The following is a 22,537-nucleotide window of genomic DNA, read 5'->3' as shown; positions in this document are numbered from 1 at the left end:
GGATTTGGTGAGTAGGGAAAAATCAAGGGCGTCATTGATAAATTACCCATCCAAATATTTGCTCCAGCCGAAACCATGGAAACGACGGGCTATGGATTGGGACGACCGGAAAACTAGCGGCAGAATTGGAGTTTTGTCTGCGCACTTCCAGTCTCCACCGCCTCCTCTGATGGCTTCCTCCGAGAAGGACGCCGCTCTCGCTGCAACCCCTTCGGATGGGCCTACCATGTGACCCATCTGCCCTCACTCCAATCTTTCTAATCTTAGTTTTCTTGTTGGTTCACTGAGACATTAGATGATGCTTGTGCTGTAACTTGGTTTTTGTGGACTATTAGAATTGCAATTTTCTGATTTTCTGTGGATCTATGATCGCCTTTATTCTTGTGATTTCGGCTGATGGTGCGTAGTGGATTGGGGGTGAGGCGAGGGTAGTTGACTTGACTCCTGAGAAGAAGGTTTCAAAGGATATCGGCTTTCCTATTTTCTTCTGTTTTCCTTTTATTTGAAAAGAAAAATGTTTGCCTTGTCTGTATCATCCTACGTTTCCTTAATTCTATATTATATTGGGTGGAAATGGTATTTTTGTATGAAGTGATTGTCTTGTTACATGTACAAGATTGTCGAATTGATGCAGCGGTTCCCCTTAACCTGTTAAATTAGGTATTAGAAAGATCGAGAGATAAAAGGGGGTAGGCAGGGGATGCAGTTGGGTTCCAGAGGAGCAAAGTGGCTATCCAATAGAAGGTTCAAGAGGGGATTTGGGGAAAAGGATCGTGAGATCTTTTGGTGGGGAAATCTGGGCAGTAAAAAAATGCAAAGAGAGAAGAGGAAAGAATAAGAGGAAGAGGAAAGAATAAGAGGAAGAGGAGCAGGATTAGGAGATCTGCAGCAAACAGAGAGAAGGGGTAGCAGTATAATAGCATGGTTGGACCAGAAAATTACATGTCCCCTACATCAAACTCAAATTCTTGTCATCTTTATCATTTTGTTTAATATTAACTAGTTTCTTTTGGGTCTTCCTTGGGATATAAAAATCTAATAATGCTATGATGGCAAATGCATTTTTTTAACTTATTGTACACTTATTATAGTTGGGATTGTAACAAATTGTAGATTGTTTGTTCATACATGATTTCAGTTACTAAGAAACCCATGATGATTCATTTGAGAACTGTTTGTTCAACTTGGAGTCTAAGCTCCTACTTAATATAATATCAATGTCATATTTAATAATGTTTGTTCACAACTAAATAGCATGCCTTTTAGTTTTATTTCGTCGTAAATCATATACTTACACATCTCTTGTATGGTTTTTGTTATCCTTCTTATGCTTTTAGTAGAGTTCATATTAGTGTTTATAATACTGCTTATCTGATTGCTATCCTAGTTGTTTTTCTGCAGCTTTGACAAAATCATAAAAAAGGAAATCCCTGCCAAAGTGGTTTATGAGGATGACAAGGTACTTCATTATGTTCAAAGTCACTCTATCCATTTTTTTTTCATTCTTGAAGTCCATAGATTTTGCACACATTTTTTGTATTTGCTCTCATGTGATTGTTTTTCAATATAAATGCAAATTTACATAATTTATGACGATCAATTACCATTTTGTGTGTTTGCATCAGCATAACTGATTATATTAATTTGTGAATTTCTGATTTATGCACACAAAATTGTTGATGAACTCGTGAAGAAATTATGGGATCTACATACTCTGTTCTCTCATCCAGCAGCTAATCCTTGAGACAGAGGAAAAATTCGACTCTTTAGTCCCATGTCTTGAGATGAGAGTTTCTTGAAATATACATAACTATTAAGAGATACTCCACTAGTGGTGCATTTGGTATAAAGGACAACCTGGTGCACGAAGCCTTACCGTGCATTGGGTCAATTGTACACACTCTTACCTTGCATTTTGTGTGCACGAGCCATGTTCTGTAACCTTGCAAGAAAGGTACATACAAGCGCTACATTCCCTAAGAAATGTCTCTTAGTCTCTCAAGATCAACATGTAGTCAAATATAAAGCTTGGGACTGCTTTTTTAGATTGCTTAGGATACTTTGACTATGTATGACTTGATTTTTGCTTGGTCAGTAGTCAGTAGTTAGGAAAATGTTTTTATCAGGATTTATGATAAAGCAGTCGTTATACATGTTTTTTTGTTATATTTTTAATCTATAAGAAGCTTTCTCTTTAGCATTATTTGCTGTATTGATTGAAATCCAAATCTGAAGAATGATGAAGGCCATACCCACGGCTTTCTCTTCAACACAAATTGAACTTACTGTGTTATGATCATCTTGTTCTTCATATTTACAACAGTCCTAACTGTAAACTGTTTTTTTATATGTTCAATAAGAGGCGCATCTAATTGACCGTTAGTCATTTTGTCCAAAATGATTCAAATTTTGTTTGGTTATTTGAATATTCAAGTTTCTTTTGTATCAGGTACTTGCCTTTAGAGATGTATCACCCCAAGCACCAAAACATATAGTAATCATTCCAAAACTTAAAGATGGATTGACTGGGATTTCTAAGGTGCCTCTTTGTTTCATATAATATTTGGTAAACCAGTGTAATATTTTGCTTTTTTAATAATTGTTTGCTCAATGAAAACATATAATATATATATATATATATACACACACAAACACACACACACACCCCTTAGATTTACATCCAACAATTCAAGTTCAGATATATCTTAGGGTAAACTCCAGTTCGATACTACTAATTATAATACTTTTCAAGCTGTTCAATATTAATTATAATACTTTTCGTGCTAGGAGAACAAATTAATATTTTTGCTGATAGGATAAATCATCACCCCCTACTTCATTCTCGTGTTTAGTTGTCTCTAGTTGAGTTCCTCTACATTTGAAATTATCTATGCACTCACTGGGTGTGGATGTTCATCGCATCAAGTTTGCTCATCTCATCATTCCTGTTTTGAAATAATTAATTTGATCTTATCTTTTGTAATTACTTTTCACAGGCAGAAGAGAGGCACACTGAGATTCTTGGCTATCTGCTTTATGTCACCAAACTTATTGCAAAGCAAGAAGGGCTTAATGATGGCTTTAGGATTGTGATCAATGATGGACCTAAAGGATGTTAGCGCTTATCCCATGTATTCTTGGTAAACAACATGCTTTAAAAGCTTCATCATTCCTCTGATCCTGCTATGTTTCCTCAGGTCAATCTGTGTTTCATCTTCATATCCATCTTCTTGGTGGACGCCAAATGAATTGGCCTCCTGGTTAGTTTCCTTTCCGCAATGTCATTGTTATGGCATGATGCAATTGGGTGAGCATCCCATGGTATGGAACTTCTGATACATTTCAACAGTTCAATTAGCTCTTGATGGGGCCTCAAAATGGATGTGTAATAGCATAAATAATACACATCCGCATCTGGATCCCTTCGAACAAAAGTTGCTTGTTTGCTAGGTTATGCTTATTATATGTGAATGGAACAGTTGCACCACCTTAACATATGGCAGCGAACTATTCTTATCTTCTTTTACCTGAATTCATCACAATATATCAATCAGAGATATATTGTGCCCCGGGATCAGTTGAGCCAACCTTTCACATATTTGTTTGTGGCGAGACTTCCATATTCATTAGACGGTTAAATTTATATCAAGAAAAGTTCTTTAATCCTACTTGCACTCTTTAAGTATATTTCATATAACAAAAATTCATTAACCTTAAAGTTGCTATACTATGTTGTCATTCTTGTGACTTTGTTTGCTATATCAGTTGATTGTTTTCAGCAAAAAACATCATAAATCCTTGCACCAGTCAGAAAAATCCTCCAGCTTCGGCGGCGCATAATCTGATCGAGTAAAGGAGCAAAAGTGATCATCCACATCCATATCCATATCCATATCCATATCCATGCAGACTTCAAGATCCTGTCCGTAAGTAGGCTCGAAGAGCAGAGCCTGCTCCAAGATTGGGAACACCTCAGGAGGCTCAACTACATTCTCACCAACGCCTTCAGCTGGGTCATGATCAAAGACTGCACTCCTCGCCAATTCAAATTCCAATTCAGAACCTGTTCCGATCACACCATTCACGACGGAGCCATTAAACTCAGGTTTCTTCTCCACCAGAACACAAGAACTGGGCTGCTGCTGCTGCAGGCTCAAACTCCGCTGGAACAGATTCACGTTAGTAATGCAGCTAGTCGACATTACTTGGTGTGCGATGGCGGCGCTACCTCCGACGTAGGAATCGGTCGAAGCTACAGAGGACAGAGCATGGCGAATTAGATATCCACAGTTGTCGTGGAGTTGGATTTCATGGCTGTAAGATATCTGACAGGGAAGGGGAAGGGGAAGGCCGTTGACCTTCATGGCCAGGGAGTGCTGCGTCTGCTGCTGATTAGAGGCCTGCTGTAGTTGATTGTCCTCCTCGTCGAAGCACTTCTTGAGCTCGTGCCTCATGACGGCGTGGAGAATCTCGATCTCCTTGGCCGTGATCTTGTCCTGCAGTCCCTTGCTCTTCTCCACGAGGCGTTGGATCTTCTCGAAGTCGGGCATCAAGTGCTTGATGACTGCGATCAGCGCGCTGACCTTCCACGCCTTCTTCAGGTCATGCGGCTTCTTGTAAGGCGGCGGACTGGCGTCCTTGGGCATCCCCGTCTCCGGCCACCACTTCTCCTCCATGGTCGGCCACCACGGCGGCGGCTGGCCCTTGTCGAGCGGGAACCGGCGCTGCGGCGGGTTGCAGTAGGGCATCAGGGCGGAGAGGAGCGAGCCCAGCGTGGTGTCCTGCAACTGCTGCAGCGCGGCGGGGACAGAGAAGTCGGCGGTGATCACGCTGCCGACGAAGTCGGGGCACATCTCCGACTGGTACTTGCTGATGGCGGCGGGGCTGCTCCGGCCGAAGCGGACCGTCTCCTTCCACCAGGAACGGAGGCTGTTGGAGGCGCCGCTCATGGGTTTGCCGCGGTAGGGGACGATGCCGTAGACGAAGCCTTGGGCGAGCTCGTGATTCATCAGCCGCCGCATCTCCTCCAGGATCCGCTCCTGGATTCGAGCCAGCCGCTTCCGCCGCAACTGCTCCTGCGTGTAGTCGACCAAGGCGGCACGGGGGTCTGCGAGCTTCTCAAAGCGTCGGCGATCCTTGAGCTGTTTTAGGAGGGCGATGTCGTCCCAAATGCGCAACCTCAGCGTCTCCTCATCCTCTTCTTCTTCTTCCCTCCTCGTGCTGTTCCTCTTGTCGCAGTGGTTCTGCGTCGAAGAAACTCGACGGCGGAGCGCCGAGGAGACCATCTAGTTCAGCGGAAGCATCATAGTAGCCATCGGTGATCATCGACCGAGGACTTCCGGCCTCGTTGCTTGCACGTAATCTTTCAATTGCTTTAGTTTGCTCAACATTTTGCATCCTTCCTTACTATTTATAGAAATAAATATACAGAGATGAATCTGCACCAATTTAAATGCCCATTTAATTGATTTACTAGATGTGATGGAAAAAAAAGGATAGAACAGAAAGAAAGAAGGGAGAAAAAAACAAATGTAGATTCAAAAAAATTTACATAGTTATTTAATAATCTCGAATTTAAAAGAAAATTGACCTTCTCTTCTATCTGAAAGGTTGACTGCAAAGCACGCTTCTGTATGAACTATAAAAATTGGGATGAAATGGAGATGCAAGAGACAGGCAACAAATGAATTCCTCGGATTTATATAGTGTTGTTGGAGAGATTTGTAAGAATATTATATTAATCATTTTTTTATATAGATATGGAAAGAATTTAACAGTGAATTTTCTCAAATTTACTTTGGACGAAGTGAATCTTTCTTACGATACAGATACATTTAAATCTGTTGGCTTTAATTTACAAAATGGCTGACTTTTGTGCCCGCCCTGGTTCTTTACTTTTTGACTAAGTTTGGTGCCTGCCATATTGATCAATTGCTAATTAAACTGGAAATTTATTTTTGATTTTATTGAAAATGTAAAATATTAGCTCAAACGCGAAATTCAAATGAAACAACAATACTTTACTCGAGCAATTAACTGTTAAGGCACGGTCTAAAACTAATTCAGTGTCCTTAATCAAAGATATTGAGAAGCATTGAATGACTTATACTATTAAAAGTGAAGGCAAATTAACAAATAGACATACTTGAAAGGGACTAAATTGTTAGTTTGCATCGGGTTTCATTCTTAATTTTTTTCCCTAACAAAAAAAAGCATTTAACCATATGGATTAAAGAAAATGTATCTGAACTTGAATGGATTAGAAACATCTTTTTGTAAAAAAAATAGTTAAATATTAGGTACTTCTGAGTTATGATAGACACGATTTCCAAATTAGAACTAAGATATTCCATTCTAATTAATATAACATGGTGAAGTGCAATGAGCTTTTTCATTTTCTAATAATTTCCTCTAACTGTGATTTTACATCTCATCAATACTTAAAAGTTTTTTTAAAAAATAAGTATTCAACTTTGAAGTCACAGTAAACAAAGCATCCTATTTAGGACTACGAGTTGTCAAACTCCATGAACTTCAGTTGAATTCGCACCAATATGACCATTAAATCATTGGAAATTATAAATACAATTAATGTTGTAAAATAAGACATAAAATAACTTTAAAATAAACGAGCTAGGATACACATTATTTAACAAATTACATACATGGAGTTCAACTTGGGCTGAACTGATGTATCTGCAATCCTAATGCGCTCGCCAGTTATCAAGAATCCCGTTGTACAGCCAAAAAAAGGCTATAACTCTACCATTTCCAAATTGATATTCGTCCCACTTGTTTCATACTTCCAGAACCAGCTACCTGTTTCCATCATTTCTTCTGGAATGGGATCTAATTTAACAAGAAAACCTGAATCTGAAAGGAGAACGTCAGTAGTTAGTGAATAGGTTACTGCTAGCAGGGAAAAATTAGAAAGTGTATAGTAAGTCGGTGATGAAGTTCCAAATAAGCCCAAGAATTATTGTCTGACCATAAATCAAATAATCCGTGCATGCTAGTGAGAGTTGGGCACAGTTCTATGTTTTTGGTAGTTTTCTAAACTGAACCTGATCCACAACAGATTGACACTTCCAAACTAGATCTCCAAGTTTGATTAAATTTTAAACTAAATAATGGAAAAATGATTTTGTATTGCCTGCTACAGAAAGAGACATTCAAATGTATTAAATATTATATTAGGTTATGAAGATCAAACTTACTACCTAGTTTATATATTCATATAATAGATATATGCATACATTCAGATACATATATAAATAGCTTATGTCAGTTTAATTTTATTCCATGAAGGAAATGTGTTGGACACATATATTCCAATAGTTTGACAAACAGCATAACCACACGAGAATCAAGGAAAATGTGGGGGGAATTGTGCAAGTTTATAGCTACCTGAATTTTCTGGGACGATACGCATTTTATGACCATCTGGAACATTAAATTCATGGCTTCCCTGAAAAAACAAAGTCAGGATTTGGTGTGAGCAAAGAATGAAGCAAAAAATGATCCCCACTTTACAAACCTGCAATACAACATCAGCGGCCTCAAATTCTGCATTTCCATGAAGAATGATTTTCAAAGTCTCCATTCTTTGAACATCATGTTTCCAATAAACATTGTGTGAAGACATCCAATCAATTCCATTATTCAGAACCTTGACGTTCTGCAGCTTACACCTTCCACATCTTCCACGAGTAAAGTGTGTGTCAACCAACGGTTCTAAAATCTAAAACACAAGCATTGCAACTAAACTATTGACTTACCTTCGTCCATACTGCAGTAATGGCTCATCCTTTTGATTAATCTTTGCTGAGCCCATTATGTTTTCAGCAATAATTATAAGGCTTCCACTTAGCTGAGATGCAAATTAAGATGATAATAATTTTTTTGGATGCATCAACAGATGAGTGGGAAAATGATAGCAATTACCTGAACATTTCTCCAAAGAAATTCAGCAACCTCTATTTGCAACTCAGAACCTCGAGATATGGAACCGCCATAAAACTGTAGAAGTTAAGAAAACAGTGCTGACTAACGGAGACTCAACATAAGGCTATACACAATGCAGAAAAGCATGTGATATCCTTCATTTCAATAACTATATATATATATATATATATTTGTTCTTCTGGTGTCGCTGCCAGTCTGGCATTGTAAATAGGTTGGAGGAAAATCTGTAATCTGCACAGGTTATTCACTCCAAAGAGCAATTTTTTTATTATTGTTCTGTAGCAAAGCTGCCGCAACATATCCAAAGGCGAACATGATCCTAATGAAAAGAATGTTGACCTAAATCCATATGGATAATTATATGAAACAAAAAGGCCCACCACGTTAACAATTGCTAAACACAAGATGAATCCTTATTATGATATCACAGTCTTGACAAAATTGCAATATGGTGGCCACCGTTTAAATTGTCAATTGGTTTTGCACAACTGGAACGTATAGTTCCAACTGTCTGTTCATATCGATATTGTGCCAGCACGAATACATGTCATTATGTTGTCAGACTAATACACTTTCTGTCATACTAGTGAATACATGCATTGTCTCAGCTAGCAGCATCCAAAATGATCAAGACAGAAATTCTCTTCATATGACATCCTTTGATTTCGTTTGCCAATCTGGGCGAGGAGATTAACACTATAAAAAGAGGGGAGGTAAAGAAGGTAAACACCAATTAAAGCATTAGTAGTATCAAAGAGTGATGTTATAGTCATAGAAATCCAATGTATTTATATTTTATACTTGTGTCTATTTTAATCGAGTCAATGTCAACTCTCAGTAATCAATTGAGATATACTTATGTACATAAGTACATTTGAAGAAATTAATTGTAGTTCATATGTCTTGAAAGCATTATAATTCCAGTCTTGTTAAGATATTGATTATATTTTTTTATAAGGTGTTACTCTAAAATATTAATGTAATTACCTTTCTAATTGTTATAGACTTATACTGAAGGTGAACTAAGTGATTGTAATATTAGAACTCATTTGTACAGATCTCATCACACATTCACACTTCAGGAATGAAGGCTGTTTTCACTAAAAATTGAATTCCAGCATGGAAGGATACTTCAAAACTTGATGGTAGCCGTATAAATGGCTTCTGTTATCCACTTAGGAGGAACTTTTAGAATTTGCTACATGATATGACTTCCAAGTTTACTAAGAAATACAAAGCAACAAAATAAACAATTTGACTAGCCGGAGCAGATCTTTCTAAGCACCTAGCAAAGATCATACATATCAGATAATGCAGGAAAAATCATTTTGGGATGAAATTCTTGAATAATGTATCAAAAATAAGTATTAGCAAAGATAACCTCTTCATTTAGAACACAGTTCAAATAGTTCAATAAATGCAGAAGTTTTCTTCAGTTGGCTGTTTTGATTATATCCTAATTAATGGGGAAATAACCAAATCATATGTTCTGTTTTCTGTTTCCTGAATTTTCCAGGGACAAATACATAGCTCACAAGTTAACATGAAAAGTGGAACATAACACAATGTCAAGGGCAAGAATGGAAAGGCATTTCAGGATATTTTATCTTCTCTCTATATTCTCTGTAGAAACATTTTCCTTGTTAAGTTGAAGATGGCAACTTGAAGAAACTAAAAGCATAAACAATTCACTTCCTTCTGATACCAGAAAGACTTAAGTGTACAACGCTAGTATGCGACTATCACCTATTAAGGAAAAGCAGGCTGCCATCCAATAACTTGTGTATTTGATCTCTACAGGACGGCAAACATTAACTCAACACTTAAACATAGTATCACTCTATATGGTGATAGAATGAATTGTGGATCTCTGCATTTTCTAAACTAATAGAAAAGGTCTACTAATGCATAGTGAAGCTCATGCTATTTCAGTACAGCATACATCCTAGTTTATAGTACATTGATTTAGACACAACTGCCATAGTACTTCTGACCTACCTGATGTTGAAAAGATAATGTGAAATAGTTATAAGATGAAGTTAAAGCAATTGACTATTTGGAAAACATGTTAAGCATACCTTCTGTCTTGTGACCTGCCAAACTGGACCTAAAGCAGGATGCAGAAAAATAAGAAACGGGGGCCCAGAATGTATATACTTGCTGTTGTCTTCAATCTAAAATCAAGAAAGAAGAAACACACTGAATAAGAAGCTCATTAGAGAAAATTATATAAGGAAACATATATAAAACAAGAAAAGTCATTAAACATAGACAATGGTCTTAAACCTTTTATTTACATAGTGGTAATATTCTTTGTTTCTCTCTTCATCTTTGGATAATGATCCAGGACGTAATCCTAGAGGTAAGGAATAACTTTTTCATTGATAATAGCTAAAAATGTTAGACATATATTATTATTCTAATACTCCAAGTGGTATGAGGATTTTAAGGACCAAAAGAGAGAAATGCATGTTGATTGTACAAATAATGGTATTCCACTACAGAAGCCGAATTTCTTGAAGAGTGTTGACAGATCACTAACAGAAAACTAAATGAGCCAGTAAACAAAGAAAAATCATTTTAATACAAGTTTTCTAGCAAGGCATAAGGAAGCTTTAAGGCTAGTCATAAGGTGCACTGAAATCCTAAGAAAGGATACACTGAAATCTTAAGTCCAACTTTTCAATCGAGCTAAAAGGAAAGACCCTTAAATATACTGAAACAGAATAAGTAGCTCTTTTCTTTTATTGAAAATTACCTTCAGAGATTATCAACTGACAGACACAGACAGCCAAGAAAATTTAACATAATTTCGACTACTATTCATTCACATTATCACAAGTTAAACTATGTCACCAATGGACTGAAACTGAAACTGGGTTGACACCAGCCATTACCCTTGTATCTCATATGCCCCTTGAAACCAGGGTTATATTGCTCCTATGCGCAATACATTGGTATGTGCTGGCTAAATAATGAGAAACAATGAATCGAGAAAAAAAATCAGATCCTACCTCAACAATGCAACTGATTGCTTGACCTCCTACATGAGGAGCTTGACGTAGCCAATCTCTTATAGACACAAGTAATAGAACCAAACTGTCAATTGCTGCTAATCGTGCAGTTGCCAGAATAATGCTCCATTGGCACACACTTCTCGAGCAACAATTACCTCTTGTTTTTATTTAGAAAAGGCACAAATCCATTATAAAAAAATACAAAAAGTTTTAGTAACCCAAACCCATCAAACGTCATCCTCTCCCTCTCTCACTTGTCGAGTTAGCTACATTAATCTTATCTCTCCATGAATTGCAAGCAAGGCAATATCACTAGTAATAATTTATTTTTTTTACTAATTTATTTTTTTAATACATTGGCCAATATTTTCTTTGGTATTTATCTACCCTTTACATTTTCTACATCAGTAGATTCAACTTTTCTAGTTATTGAATTTGTTGGACACCTTGAACACATCAATACCATCTCAACCTATTTCCACATTTTATCATCTATTGAAGCTACACCTATTTATTCTTGAACATTAGTAATGTTCTATTTTCTCCCCTCCTAGCAATCAACAATAATCAATAAAAGTAATGCACCCGCAATTGAATTTTTTCCTTCCTTCCTCTTTTCCCACTTTCTCTTCTTCCTATCCTTTTCCTCCACTTCTGCCTTCCTGCACCTTTGGCATGGCTGATTTTTGTCCACCTGTATGTACACCCGTGTGTACATTGATAAGGATTAGCATTGGTGCACTATAAGGTGAACAAAAATGAACTGAGAAAGATTGTCCTAGTTTAAGCGTTTAATAAATGTGCATGCAATAAACCATTATCTGAATGCTAGTAATTCACAAGGATGCCATCACATATATGTCTATATCAATCTATATTTCGTGGCTAGATAGCAGTGTCAAGGAACATGAATAATAATACAGATAAATAGTTTATGCAGGACAGAATTCTTGGATCAAGGCAAAAGGATGGTAGAATTACAATAGCAGTACTCTGTTTGTGCAAAATTCATATAAGATTGTTTACTAAAAGAAAAAAATTCTTTATCAAATTCAACTTTAACAAATGAAATACCATGGGAATTTGTATATCACAAACTGAGAGAAGATCATATGCATTTCGCATGACATCTAAAAGTGCTCCATCTGGGGTCTGCACCATGAATTAGGATAAATTTAGTTGGATTGGAGTACAAATACAATCTAAAGATAAACATAGAAACAATCAACTTTTACTTGGAAAATACGTTTCAATTTTAGGACAGCTTAACAGGGAAGATAATTGTAAGTTCTCCCTCTCTCCAGAATATAGTCAAGTGTATTAGGAGCTATTCTAGGTCATGCTATTCTCTACCATTGTATTGTCTACCTTATGAAGTATGAACTATGAAGCAAATGCAATGCCCCGGCTTTAGTGGTAAACCATAAGTGTCAGTTAACAAAGACACTAAATAGAAATTCACCAATGGAATTCAACAATGTCATTACACAAACATTTTAGTTCCACAAACCTGGTGCAATGATTTGTTCATGTGTTTCCTTTTCTTTTTAGCTGATGAAGTGACCCTCTTTCTTTCATTATACACAATAAATGTATCAAGAGCAGCTGTAAAGAACATAATAAATCAATTTTTTGTAGCAATATATATATGGATACTAAAGAAAGGTCACAAAAGCCTAATGACCTCGTACATTCAATATCTTCCTGGCACCTTGAGTCATAAGTATTCAGAAAGTTGTCAGCAATATTTTGCATTGTGCACTCTATCCTCCCCCCTGATGCACTGTTTAATGAAAAGAACTATGAATGGATGAATGGTAACTCACGTACAATGAAATTACTAACATTAGAAATAGTTATCAAGCGTTCTGAAATAACCATTAGTTCCTCAACATAACAGAAACAAGCAAATCCAATCCTAGATATATCTGTTGGGTTGCAAGGGTGCAAATATAGTCCCACATCTAAAACACATGGGAAAGATCATGGGTTTAAAAGGATGGAAAGTATCTCCATTGGCATGAGACTTTTTAGGTAGAGCCCAAGAGCAAAACCATGAGGGCTTAGGCCCAAAGTGGACAATATCATGCCATTATGGAAATACGGACATCCTTTTGACCCTACAATTGGTATCAGAGCGAAGCCGTTCTTCACCGGACTAACCGTCGGATGAGCCATGATCCAGATCTAACCATGTGGGGACCCTCGGGGAAAACAAAGAAAGTAGGGGAGGCTCGGACCATAAGGGACATGGCAGCCGGACCATAAGGGACATGGCAGCCGGACCATGAGAAATGACAGCCGGACCATGAGAAATGGTAGCGGAGCTTCCAGTGGTCCTTTGTTTGAGGGGGGGATTGTTGGGTTGCAAGTGTGCAAACATAGTCCCACATCTAAAACACATGGGAAAGATCATGGGTTTAAAAGGATGGAAAGTATCTCCATTGGCATGAGGCCTTTTGGGTAGAGCCCAAGAGCAAAACCATAAGGGTTTAGGCCCAAAGTGGACAATATCATGCCATTATGGAGATACAGACATCCTTTTGACCCTACAATATCAACCATGCCTAAATAAAGTACTTTTGCTAAATAGAAAATTAGCCACTTCAGTTCAGAATTCATGTTAGAAAAACTGATGGTCAGAATAACATTAATATATGTTAGGACAGAAATTAAAGTTCATGGAATTTAAAGTAAGCAAGCAACAATATTGATTATGTAGCACAGTGATCAATGTTCAAGGAGTTTACAGAATGATATTCATGTTGTAGCATAGTAGTCCCTCATAAGATCTTTCAATGCACAAAAAACTCTACTATTTGCATCAAATTCACTGTTGTTGAAAAGCAAAGTGTAAAGCTAATCAGTTGTTATATCACAGAAATTAATTAAGGATCAAATAGATATAATTATCAATTAATGAGAGTTTGGTTGATTAAATTATGACTTTACGATTGAAAGTTATTTTAAAGCTAATTTAGTGGTTAAGTGTGAATTAATCTAATTTCACTTTGGGCTCGAATCAGGTTTGAACCATTGATTTTGGTTTTATTGCTGAGACAGATTTGGAGCAACCGAACCAAATGTAATGGTACTTTAAATACCCTTAATCCTCCTCTTCCCCCAATCTTGTGAGATGCCCGAACCCTTCCCTTTCTATTTGGCACACGACACCAGCAACCAAACCCCTCCCTATTTCTTGTTTAGTTGCAGCATTGAAGCCCCCTTTATTCCTCCTTTAAATAGTAAAAAACCTAGAAACCCAAGATTCCATCCTCCTCCATTTTATCTTTCCTAGTAAGCTCACTAGCAACTATAACAAATGTGCACATCAGACGAGAAAGAGGAAGATCAAAAAAGACTTGATTAGTAACAATAAAATAAGATAAATTTTACTTAAATATAAATGATGATATCGTAGGGGATAGAGCCCAATGACGTAGAAGAATCCATATAGTTTACCCCACCTAATGGGATAAGACTTGGTTGTTGTTGTTGTAGTAAGCTCACACATTTATCTTAGCATTTTCATCTAATATCATAGTTCACTAAGAAGAACCCCAATAGGAGATATTTAAATCTTTAGGAAATACATAATTACACTTTGTGGCACTGCATCAGGTAGCAAAAAACCATTTGTAAGACAATATAATCCATTGAACAGTAAAATTGCAATCCAATTGCCAAAAATATGAGTGGTTTACCTATGCTGAATACCATGGTGATCCAAATATGAAACTGGCTTCTTCAGATTCACTACCATTCCTGGCAAGCAATTTGTATCTTGAGATGATCCAACCTTTTCAGCAGCTTTTAGATCAATATAAAGAATGTTTGTGTTTGCAGGAAACTGAGGCTGGAAACTGGATCAGAATGACAAAAAAGAACCATTAATTTCAAAAAAAAAATCATGTTGATTTACATTCAACTTAATGAACACCTGCCATTCAAGTGAAAAGCATATGTATAAGTAAATGGTGTTCATTTATTGTACAGAAATGCATATATGAAAGCATGTGAGGTCCTTGTTCTAAAAATATCTTAAAATAACACAAAGGTAGAACATATATAGTTGAAGATTTTATAAATATAAGCAATTCATAAAGTGTTACATATCACCTGGTATATAAGAAAAAACAATGAGAATAAGAACCAAGTTTCTATCACTTATTAATACAACAACAATAACAAAGCCTTATCTCACTATGTGGGATCGGCTATATAGATCCTTCTATGCCATTGAGATACATCCCCTACTATATCATCATTTATATTTAAATAAACTTTATCTTCTTTTATTGTTGCTAAATAAGTGTTCCTTCTTCATTTGATGTGCACATTTGTTATAATTTCACATCGCCTAACTAGAGCATTTATTGATCGTCTACATATATGTCCGTATCATTTTAAATGTATCTCCCGGAGTTTTCCCTTAATAAATGCAACCTGAATTTCTCTCTAATATTTTGATTTCTTATCTTGTCCATCATTGTATGTCCGCAAATCCACTTTAGCATCCATATCTCTGCAACTCTCATCTTCTACTCATGTGCTCAAGTCATAATCCAACATTCGGCTCCAAGCTTCATATAACACAACAGATCTAACCGCTATTTTGTATCACTTATTAAGAAGAGAAAATTTTAGTTTCTGTGTAAAACACTTCCAAATTCATGTGCAAAGGAATCACAATCATCCTTCAATTCCTCATAGCCATCACAGTCCTCAACCTCTAATGAAACAAATAGTGATTCATTAGTTTTCTGTCTGAGCAATGATATAAAATAATAAGAAAAAAACATGCAAAGAACCCTGCTAAGTTGATTCGTTAATCTTGCCTGGTCTTAAAAATGTGACAAAGCTAATATAATTTATGTTTTAGCAGGTGGATCGAGCTAGCAGGTTTGGAAAGTAGAGTTGGCCAGCCTGAACTGGTTTATTTGTTGCCAACCTGTCTCATATGTAGCAACATGCACTGCTCCTGATGAGAACCAGAAAGGATACTGAATTTAAACTTTAAAACCTCAAGGAGAAAGCTGAAGTGGTTATGGTATGCACTAAGCAGGTATTCAGGGTAAAGCTGTCTACCCAAATGAAGAATTGTGCTTTAAAAAGGATGAAAGAAACAAATTATCAAGAGCCATTTAAAGAAGGATCTATGTTTAAAAGCTTTGTCTTCCCTCTTCAATGGAAATCAATTATAAGAATAGAAACTAATGACTCCACATGCAACAATTCTTGCCATCTGAAGCAATTTAACTGAACAAATTATTGACAAGAAAAGATTAATATAAGATATTTGCTTAGAACACTCAATGTAACTAACATCAAGCAAACCTGTTGAATGTAACAGATGATTCCATAATGCCAAACTTCTCAAACTCAGTGTACTCAATACATGTAATACCATAAGACCACTTCCCGTCATGATTTTGTTTCTCAACAAGAACATTGATTCCCTCTGTTGCTCCTGAATTTCTCTGACAGGAAGCAAAACCTAATTTCTGCAACGCTATGAATGTCAGGCAAAAATAGACGTTTAAATATTTCCATATGAACCAAAATTATTTTCCACTCATTTTTTAAAAATAAGATACTAGAAAAGAGATCATTCTAGTAGATGGGTTCGATAGAACTCAAGTAATAGGCTATGCACTGATAAACAAGGTCTTAAAACAAACCATTCTACCAGTCCTTAGGTTAGCTAAACAGAAATATAATCAAAAGTCCGGCATTTTAAAATATTAACCTGCTATGATGTTGAATATAATTTCAACAGTAATTGTTGAATTTAATAGTTTCAAACAAGATGTGCTAAATGTTTATAATTGCACCCTGCATGTTTGAATATAGCCACATGTATTGTTGAGAGACATCCATTCGGATCAATTGTTGAATTCATATTTACCATTCCTATAGGTGCACTAATTAATTATTCATTTCTTAGAAAAAAAAATGCACATATGTCCCAGATTAATTTTTGAATTTTATATTTACCACTTCAATATGCATTTAAAAAATTCAGAAACTTGCAAATAAATTATTATAATTAATTCCAATCAGTTAATCATTAGCATATTTAATAAAAGTATAAAAAATATATACTTGCAAATAAAAGTTACAATGTCTTGTACTTCAAACATTTTATCTATTCATTCAAATGTGTCCTTGCTTTCCTTTACGGTATAATTCACACTATTAGCAGTTAGGGAATGGTTGAAGTATTAGAAACTTTCATATAGCTGTACCTTGCCATAATGCAGACCAAATCCTGCCAATGCCAGAAGTGTCAAGTCAGTGGCAGCCACAACATTACTGTGACAGGAAGACAACAAATCAAACACTAATAAGACAAGTAAATTATGAAACTTGATTGTTTTAGACAGAGAAAAAATAACCTGACTTGTCGAATGGTAGCACCATTTCTTCCATGACCATAGAACCACTGGAATATGCATTTGTCGTGTGCAAGCTTCCAGATAGCACCATGACCACCAGGTTTGCAGACCAGAGAAAGTGGTCTCGTTATCAACCACTGGCCATTTTTAGCAGTCAAAACTGGCACCAAAGGCTTTGGGTATTTACAAACAGTCAGACAAGTGGTGGCATTGATAAGCCAACTATAGCAATTAACTTACAAATCCTAACAAACTTTTCAATGAAGAACAGTAAGAATACTTCATATTGTACCTGCTCAAAAATCTGAAAATTCTTTTGGCTTCTGCCAAACCATTGGAGTTTTTCACAGAGTGAAGTTATGTGATTATGATTGTTCTTCACCGAACTTGTCATAATAGCTACAGGAGTAATACATTGTTTCCCATAGATCTTGAAATATAAGAACTCTCTAGCCTGGAATTCAACAGATGGTTAATTTCAGTTAGTGCTAGCCAAGATAACTTTTTTGGTTAAGACAAAATACAAAGGGCAAAAATTATAATGGCGCTCTTATTTTTCATCATCATTGGCAGTCTTTTGTTGAAATTATCAAAGGAGGGCCTCATTTGTTGTTAGCCACCAATATGCACCTCCTTGAACCAGTTTGGACAAATTTCAATTCAACCAAAAAAAAAAACTTAAGCCGCCATCTTCAACTTTCAAGGTTATCTCCTCCTCCACCACCACCATCAGAGCTCCTCATGGCCATGTCCAACGTCATCACGTCAAAGCCTTCCTCAAGTTCCTCACCACCAAGCCAGGTCAAAGTCTTCTCTTTCTCGAGGTCCTTGTCACAAGACATTCTCCTACTTAAACTAATCTCCTTCGCCATCATGTTCCTACCCTCACCTCACGATCCTCACCACTGCTAAATTTCCCTTTAATTTCAATTCATTATTTATCAAATGTCTTCATTGTTTGAATTAATTGATAATAGTATTTAACATTTATTATGTCAATTGAATTGTATACATTAAGTAAAAATTTTACTGTTAAATTATGAACTTTAGATTTAATCAACTAATAGCAAAACATCTTTAAGAAATGGATTTGATCGGGGGGTTAACTATTACTTAACTAAATAACCCTAAACTAACTTTTTTTTATCATTTATTATTTCTTAAATATTTAAATATTCAGTAAAACTAAAACTCAGCATCACATCTTGAGTCCTCCACACAATGTAGTGGTCCTCCATATCCCTTTATCTATCATCACAAGCATTTGAGATTTGTTTCTCTGCTCATTAATGTTTCTGAGATCCTTTGGGTTATTTTGGATGAAACTTACCCTATTTTAATTTAGTCTACTATTTACCACCAATTTCCACCAACATCTTGTTGTTATATTTGCTCCATCTCATGCTTTTCATGTCATGTCAAACAAATAGGTCGATTAGTATCCAACTCACTCGAGTTTTCAAATTATGATGAGAGCAAGTCCCTCATTTCTATCAGTGTAGGGGGTATGTTGAAGGTTAGTATCTATTATTCAATTCAAACCGAAGAATTAAACCAGACCAAATTAAAAAATTGGTTTATTGTAGTTTTGGAAAGATTAATTTGGTATGGTTCAATTTCATGCAACAATAATAAGATTTTTGGTTTAATTAAATATAAATCAAAGAAAACCAAAAAAAATAAAATTAACTTCTTTAATAGTAAGAAATATTTGTCATTCAAATTTACTCTCAACAACTCAATATTTATAAAAATTTATGTTAAAAATTGCAATATGGCAATTCAATTTGATATGTAATTTTCTAAAACCAAGATTTGATCCATAAGATATACAATTTAATATTATAATTTTTTTTAAAAAAAGTATGATGCTGGATAAAAAAATTAGATCAAACCAAACCAATATATTTCAGTTTGGTTCCAATTTGGTTTACATGATAATTCAGTTTGATTAGAACTTCATAAAAATAATAAAGAACATTTTGGTTGATCTAATTAAGTTTGGCTTGGCTCGATTCAAACCAAATAAAAAGGGCAGCCCGGTGCATGAAGCTCCCGCCAATGCAGGGTCTTGGAAATGATCTATTATACACAGTTTTACCCTGCTTTGCAAGAGAATGTTTTCAAGACTCTAACCCGTGACCTCTAGGTCACATGACAACAACTTTATCACTTGGCTCGGTTCAAACCAATGAACACCCAAATTATAGGTCAACATGTTACAAAGAGGAAGAAGTACAAAGAAGAGAAACTCCACCTCTTAGTCCCCATATTGCTAAGTGGTTTATATCACATGTATTTACACTGAATGTATTAGTAAGACTGTCGGGTTCTTCAATATTCAATTCTTTTTTAATAGGGTATTTAGCATAATGAAACAACTGAAACTTCTACACTTCAGAATTATTTCTCTGTACAGCCAATATGATTATTTCATTACATTTTATCCATCCTCCTCCTACAGTCCTACTGATCCCCTCCCACAATATTGAAAACCAAGTACATAAAATAATCCCAAATAAACTACAATAAATAACGTTAACTTTAATATCCACTCTTTGTATCTACATCATCTGTAACAAATTTTTATAAAATAAATTCCATAATATGCTGATCATTCTGATAGTTTTGGTCAAAGGGAAATGCTAGATGGAAAGGCTATGTCCATATCTTTCCAATTTTATAGAATTTCCTTCTAATGTGGCAAAAAGTGGAAGTTAAATTTAACTTACAACACGTAGAGCAGTCAGTTACTAGTTTTTATTCTTCCAGAAGAAAAAGAGCGAAGAGTAACAGCAACTACTTGTACCTGGAGATCTCTAATTAAACCTTCCAACAGAGTTCGTCCACCAAAAGGAAGTAGTGCTGCAGGAAGACATTCACCTGAGTCAACATCAACCAATCCAAGGCGGTCGCCTGCACCACCAAGTGGATAGATTTCACCTAATTCCGGTAAACCCTACAGTCAACAGCAATCAAAATCAAAATTTCAAACCCAATTGTTAAAGATAAATAGTATTGGGTTTAACCTGACCTCAATTCCCCATATAGCAGCTTGATATGCATCCTCTGTATTTTGCAGCAGATCAAGTCCTCTAGGAACATGAAGCTTTGCATGCTCACTTCTTTGGGCATTGTATAAGTTTTGATGTGAATTCCTGAACTTCCCATCAACTTTTGATGATGAAAGATGCCGTAACGCTCTTGCTTGATATCTACAGTAAGAATTTGGAATCAGCTATTAAATGAATGAACAAATGCATCTAGGTTGCCATTCCTTGTATTCAATCAATTTCAAGGTCCAGCAATGTTTAGTGATAAAACTTAGCAAGGTATATGTATTTGACTAGATAACCAGAAATTCACCTTGAGCATATGCCAATGCATTATCACTTTTGAAGACTAAAAAAATAGATGAAAATTGCGAAGCCCAATATCTTATGCATTTCAAATGAGAAAAAAAATCAGTTCAAATAGTTGTACACCTGTATTTCAAATGCTTGTCAACATCCTAAATCTCACCATAAGCGTTAAAAAGATCCACCAAACAAAGGCCATTTAAAGTACAATATCCAATTGCTATATACAACAAAATCTTAGTTAATCTTTCATGAAAAGAAAATCTTAGTTAATCTTTTATGAAAAGATTTTAGTTGAACATAAATGGAAAGAAAATATTTGAAATCACTGAGTAGATTTACCCGTGTTAAAATATAGCCATAGATATTCCTCCAAGACAAGAAAGTAGTACTTACGAAAGAATAAAGACAATAACCTGCTCAATCAGATTTCCAGTTCCATGTTTCATCAAATAAATGTTATCTATCCTTTGAAAGGAACATTTTTGTTTTGATACCTTTTTGTTTCTTTGAGTTCTTCCATTCACGATAAAGATAATGAACAACTAAAACTCACCCAATAATCCCTCCAATGCAGTCATAGAATTGCTCAATCTCCGCCAGAGTCTTCAAAAGCTTCTTCAACTTCAACTGATTAAACTCGACGTCCCCAATTTCCCCCTCGATAAGTCCATTTCCACCCAACTCAGTATCATCCACGCTCCACTTCTCAACCATATACGCCAGCGCATAGAATGCCCTCCGCAATGTGCTTCCTTCTGCCTGCCGCATCTCGCTGGCCCACTCCAGCTCCGTCCCAAGCACGTGCTCCTGGCCGGCAGCGACCAAGCATTTGAGCAACAACACCTCGGAAGCCTCGAAGCGATCCAAGAGCGAACTTCTACGGGCTCCAAAGAATCTCCTAACCCTAGAATCGGCATCAAGAACGGAGAGACGCTTCCGGAGGCTACTCTGCCCCCGGAGTCGAGAACGGAGAGCGTCGAGGCGGGCGATCTCCTCATCGAAATCGAACTCGGGCGCCGACGCCTGCTCGACAGGAGCAGTGGATACTCTGGCAGAAAACGAAGAAGAAGAAGAAGAAGAAGAAGAAGAAGCCGGCGAGTATGATCTGGAGGACGGCCGGTGGAAGAGACGGCCACGGCTGTGTGGAATGGACAGGGGAAAGATGAAAGAAGATGAAGAAGAGGATGTCGGTTGTGTGGAGAAGACGGTGGAGTGGAGATAAACGGCGGAGGATGCCGCCATGGCGAAGAGAAGAAGAAGAAGAAGAAGAAGAAGAAGAAGGGATAAGAGCCTTAAGGCAACGCCGTGTCTCTACTGCTGAATCGGACTTCCTCTATACCGTGTACTGCAGTTTCATCTACCCGTCCCGCACCCTTCATTGCCTAGATGCTCAGACAGGAGCCCACTTTACTTGCCATTGACAATTCTGGGTTATCGTGTGGACACCGCGGATATGCGGCCGGCCAATTGAAAGAGGAGGGAAAGGCATTAGGCATATGCTTGAATGCAGAAGAAGATTCCATGGGACGGATCGGATCTCTATCAAAATATCCGTCCGATATTTAACCATATCGTAGTTGATTTCTATGGCCAATTAAAAACTTGCTGCACAAATTTCTTTCCTTTCAAGCAAACACAAAACAATTTCGAAAGCAATGTGTTCTTAGGGAACAACGTAATATATTAATCCCAGTGCTCCACCAAACGCTATCAAATCATGAGCTCTTCTTTAGAACGGTTCTGGTGAGCAATTCTTCAGTTGCTCGATCACACAGTGACTCACCAACATGGTTTG

At 36.6% G+C, this 22,537-nt stretch overlaps 2 protein-coding genes across 2 annotated transcripts; one reads left to right on the top strand and one right to left on the bottom strand.

Annotated features, from left to right (window-relative positions):
* Nucleotides 1-73: 73 nt before the first annotated feature.
* Nucleotides 74-3,594, top strand: LOC141841497 (14 kDa zinc-binding protein-like). The gene is made up of 5 exons (XM_074729672.1): nucleotides 74-228; nucleotides 1,402-1,459; nucleotides 2,450-2,539; nucleotides 2,997-3,114; nucleotides 3,198-3,594. Exons 1-5 carry the CDS (start codon nucleotides 92-94, stop codon nucleotides 3,263-3,265), a joined length of 471 nt encoding a protein of 156 aa, XP_074585773.1. The 5' UTR covers nucleotides 74-91; the 3' UTR covers nucleotides 3,266-3,594.
* Nucleotides 3,595-6,533: 2,939 nt separating this feature from the next.
* On the bottom strand, nucleotides 6,534-21,984 carry LOC141836975 (UTP--glucose-1-phosphate uridylyltransferase 3, chloroplastic). The gene is made up of 17 exons (XM_074724463.1): nucleotides 21,296-21,984; nucleotides 20,415-20,595; nucleotides 20,190-20,339; nucleotides 17,673-17,834; nucleotides 17,381-17,553; nucleotides 17,231-17,297; nucleotides 16,320-16,486; nucleotides 14,687-14,845; nucleotides 12,674-12,765; nucleotides 12,493-12,587; nucleotides 12,057-12,134; nucleotides 10,044-10,139; nucleotides 7,945-8,019; nucleotides 7,779-7,870; nucleotides 7,538-7,700; nucleotides 7,408-7,468; nucleotides 6,534-6,873 (listed from the first exon to the last, which is right to left on the bottom strand). Exons 1-17 carry the CDS (start codon nucleotides 21,982-21,984, stop codon nucleotides 6,755-6,757), a joined length of 2,619 nt encoding a protein of 872 aa, XP_074580564.1. The 3' UTR covers nucleotides 6,534-6,754.
* Nucleotides 21,985-22,537: the final 553 nt, after the last annotated feature.

This window comes from Curcuma longa, chromosome 11 (genome assembly GCF_044706935.1).
Source record: "Curcuma longa cultivar G26 ecotype Majalengka, Jawa Barat chromosome 11, ITB_CL_G26_1.1, whole genome shotgun sequence".
NCBI lineage: Eukaryota > Viridiplantae > Streptophyta > Magnoliopsida > Zingiberales > Zingiberaceae > Curcuma > Curcuma longa.
The sequence above is the reverse complement of the archived record's forward strand: the minus strand, read 5'-3'. Positions and strand labels throughout refer to the sequence as shown.

What these genes read in the sequence shown, in the direction of transcription:
- LOC141841497 (XM_074729672.1), top strand. Translation starts at nt 92, where the DNA reads ATGGATTGGGACGACCGGAAAACTAGCGGCAGAATTGGAGTTTTGTCT. An exon ending in CCTTCGGATGGGCCTACCAT is followed by an intron (nt 229 to 1,401) that starts GTGACCCATCTG and finishes GTTTTTCTGCAG; the next exon opens with CTTTGACAAAATCATAAAAA. An exon ending in CAATGATGGACCTAAAGGAT is followed by an intron (nt 3,115 to 3,197) that starts GTTAGCGCTTAT and finishes ATGTTTCCTCAG; the next exon opens with GTCAATCTGTGTTTCATCTT.
- LOC141836975 (XM_074724463.1), bottom strand. Translation starts at nt 21,984, where the DNA reads ATGGCGGCATCCTCCGCCGTTTATCTCCACTCCACCGTCTTCTCCACA. An exon ending in TGCATTGGAGGGATTATTGG is followed by an intron (nt 20,596 to 21,295) that starts GTGAGTTTTAGT and finishes TTCTTACTGTAG; the next exon opens with ATATCAAGCAAGAGCGTTAC. An exon ending in TCATCTGTTACATTCAACAG is followed by an intron (nt 14,846 to 16,319) that starts GTTTGCTTGATG and finishes ATTCTGATCCAG; the next exon opens with TTTCCAGCCTCAGTTTCCTG.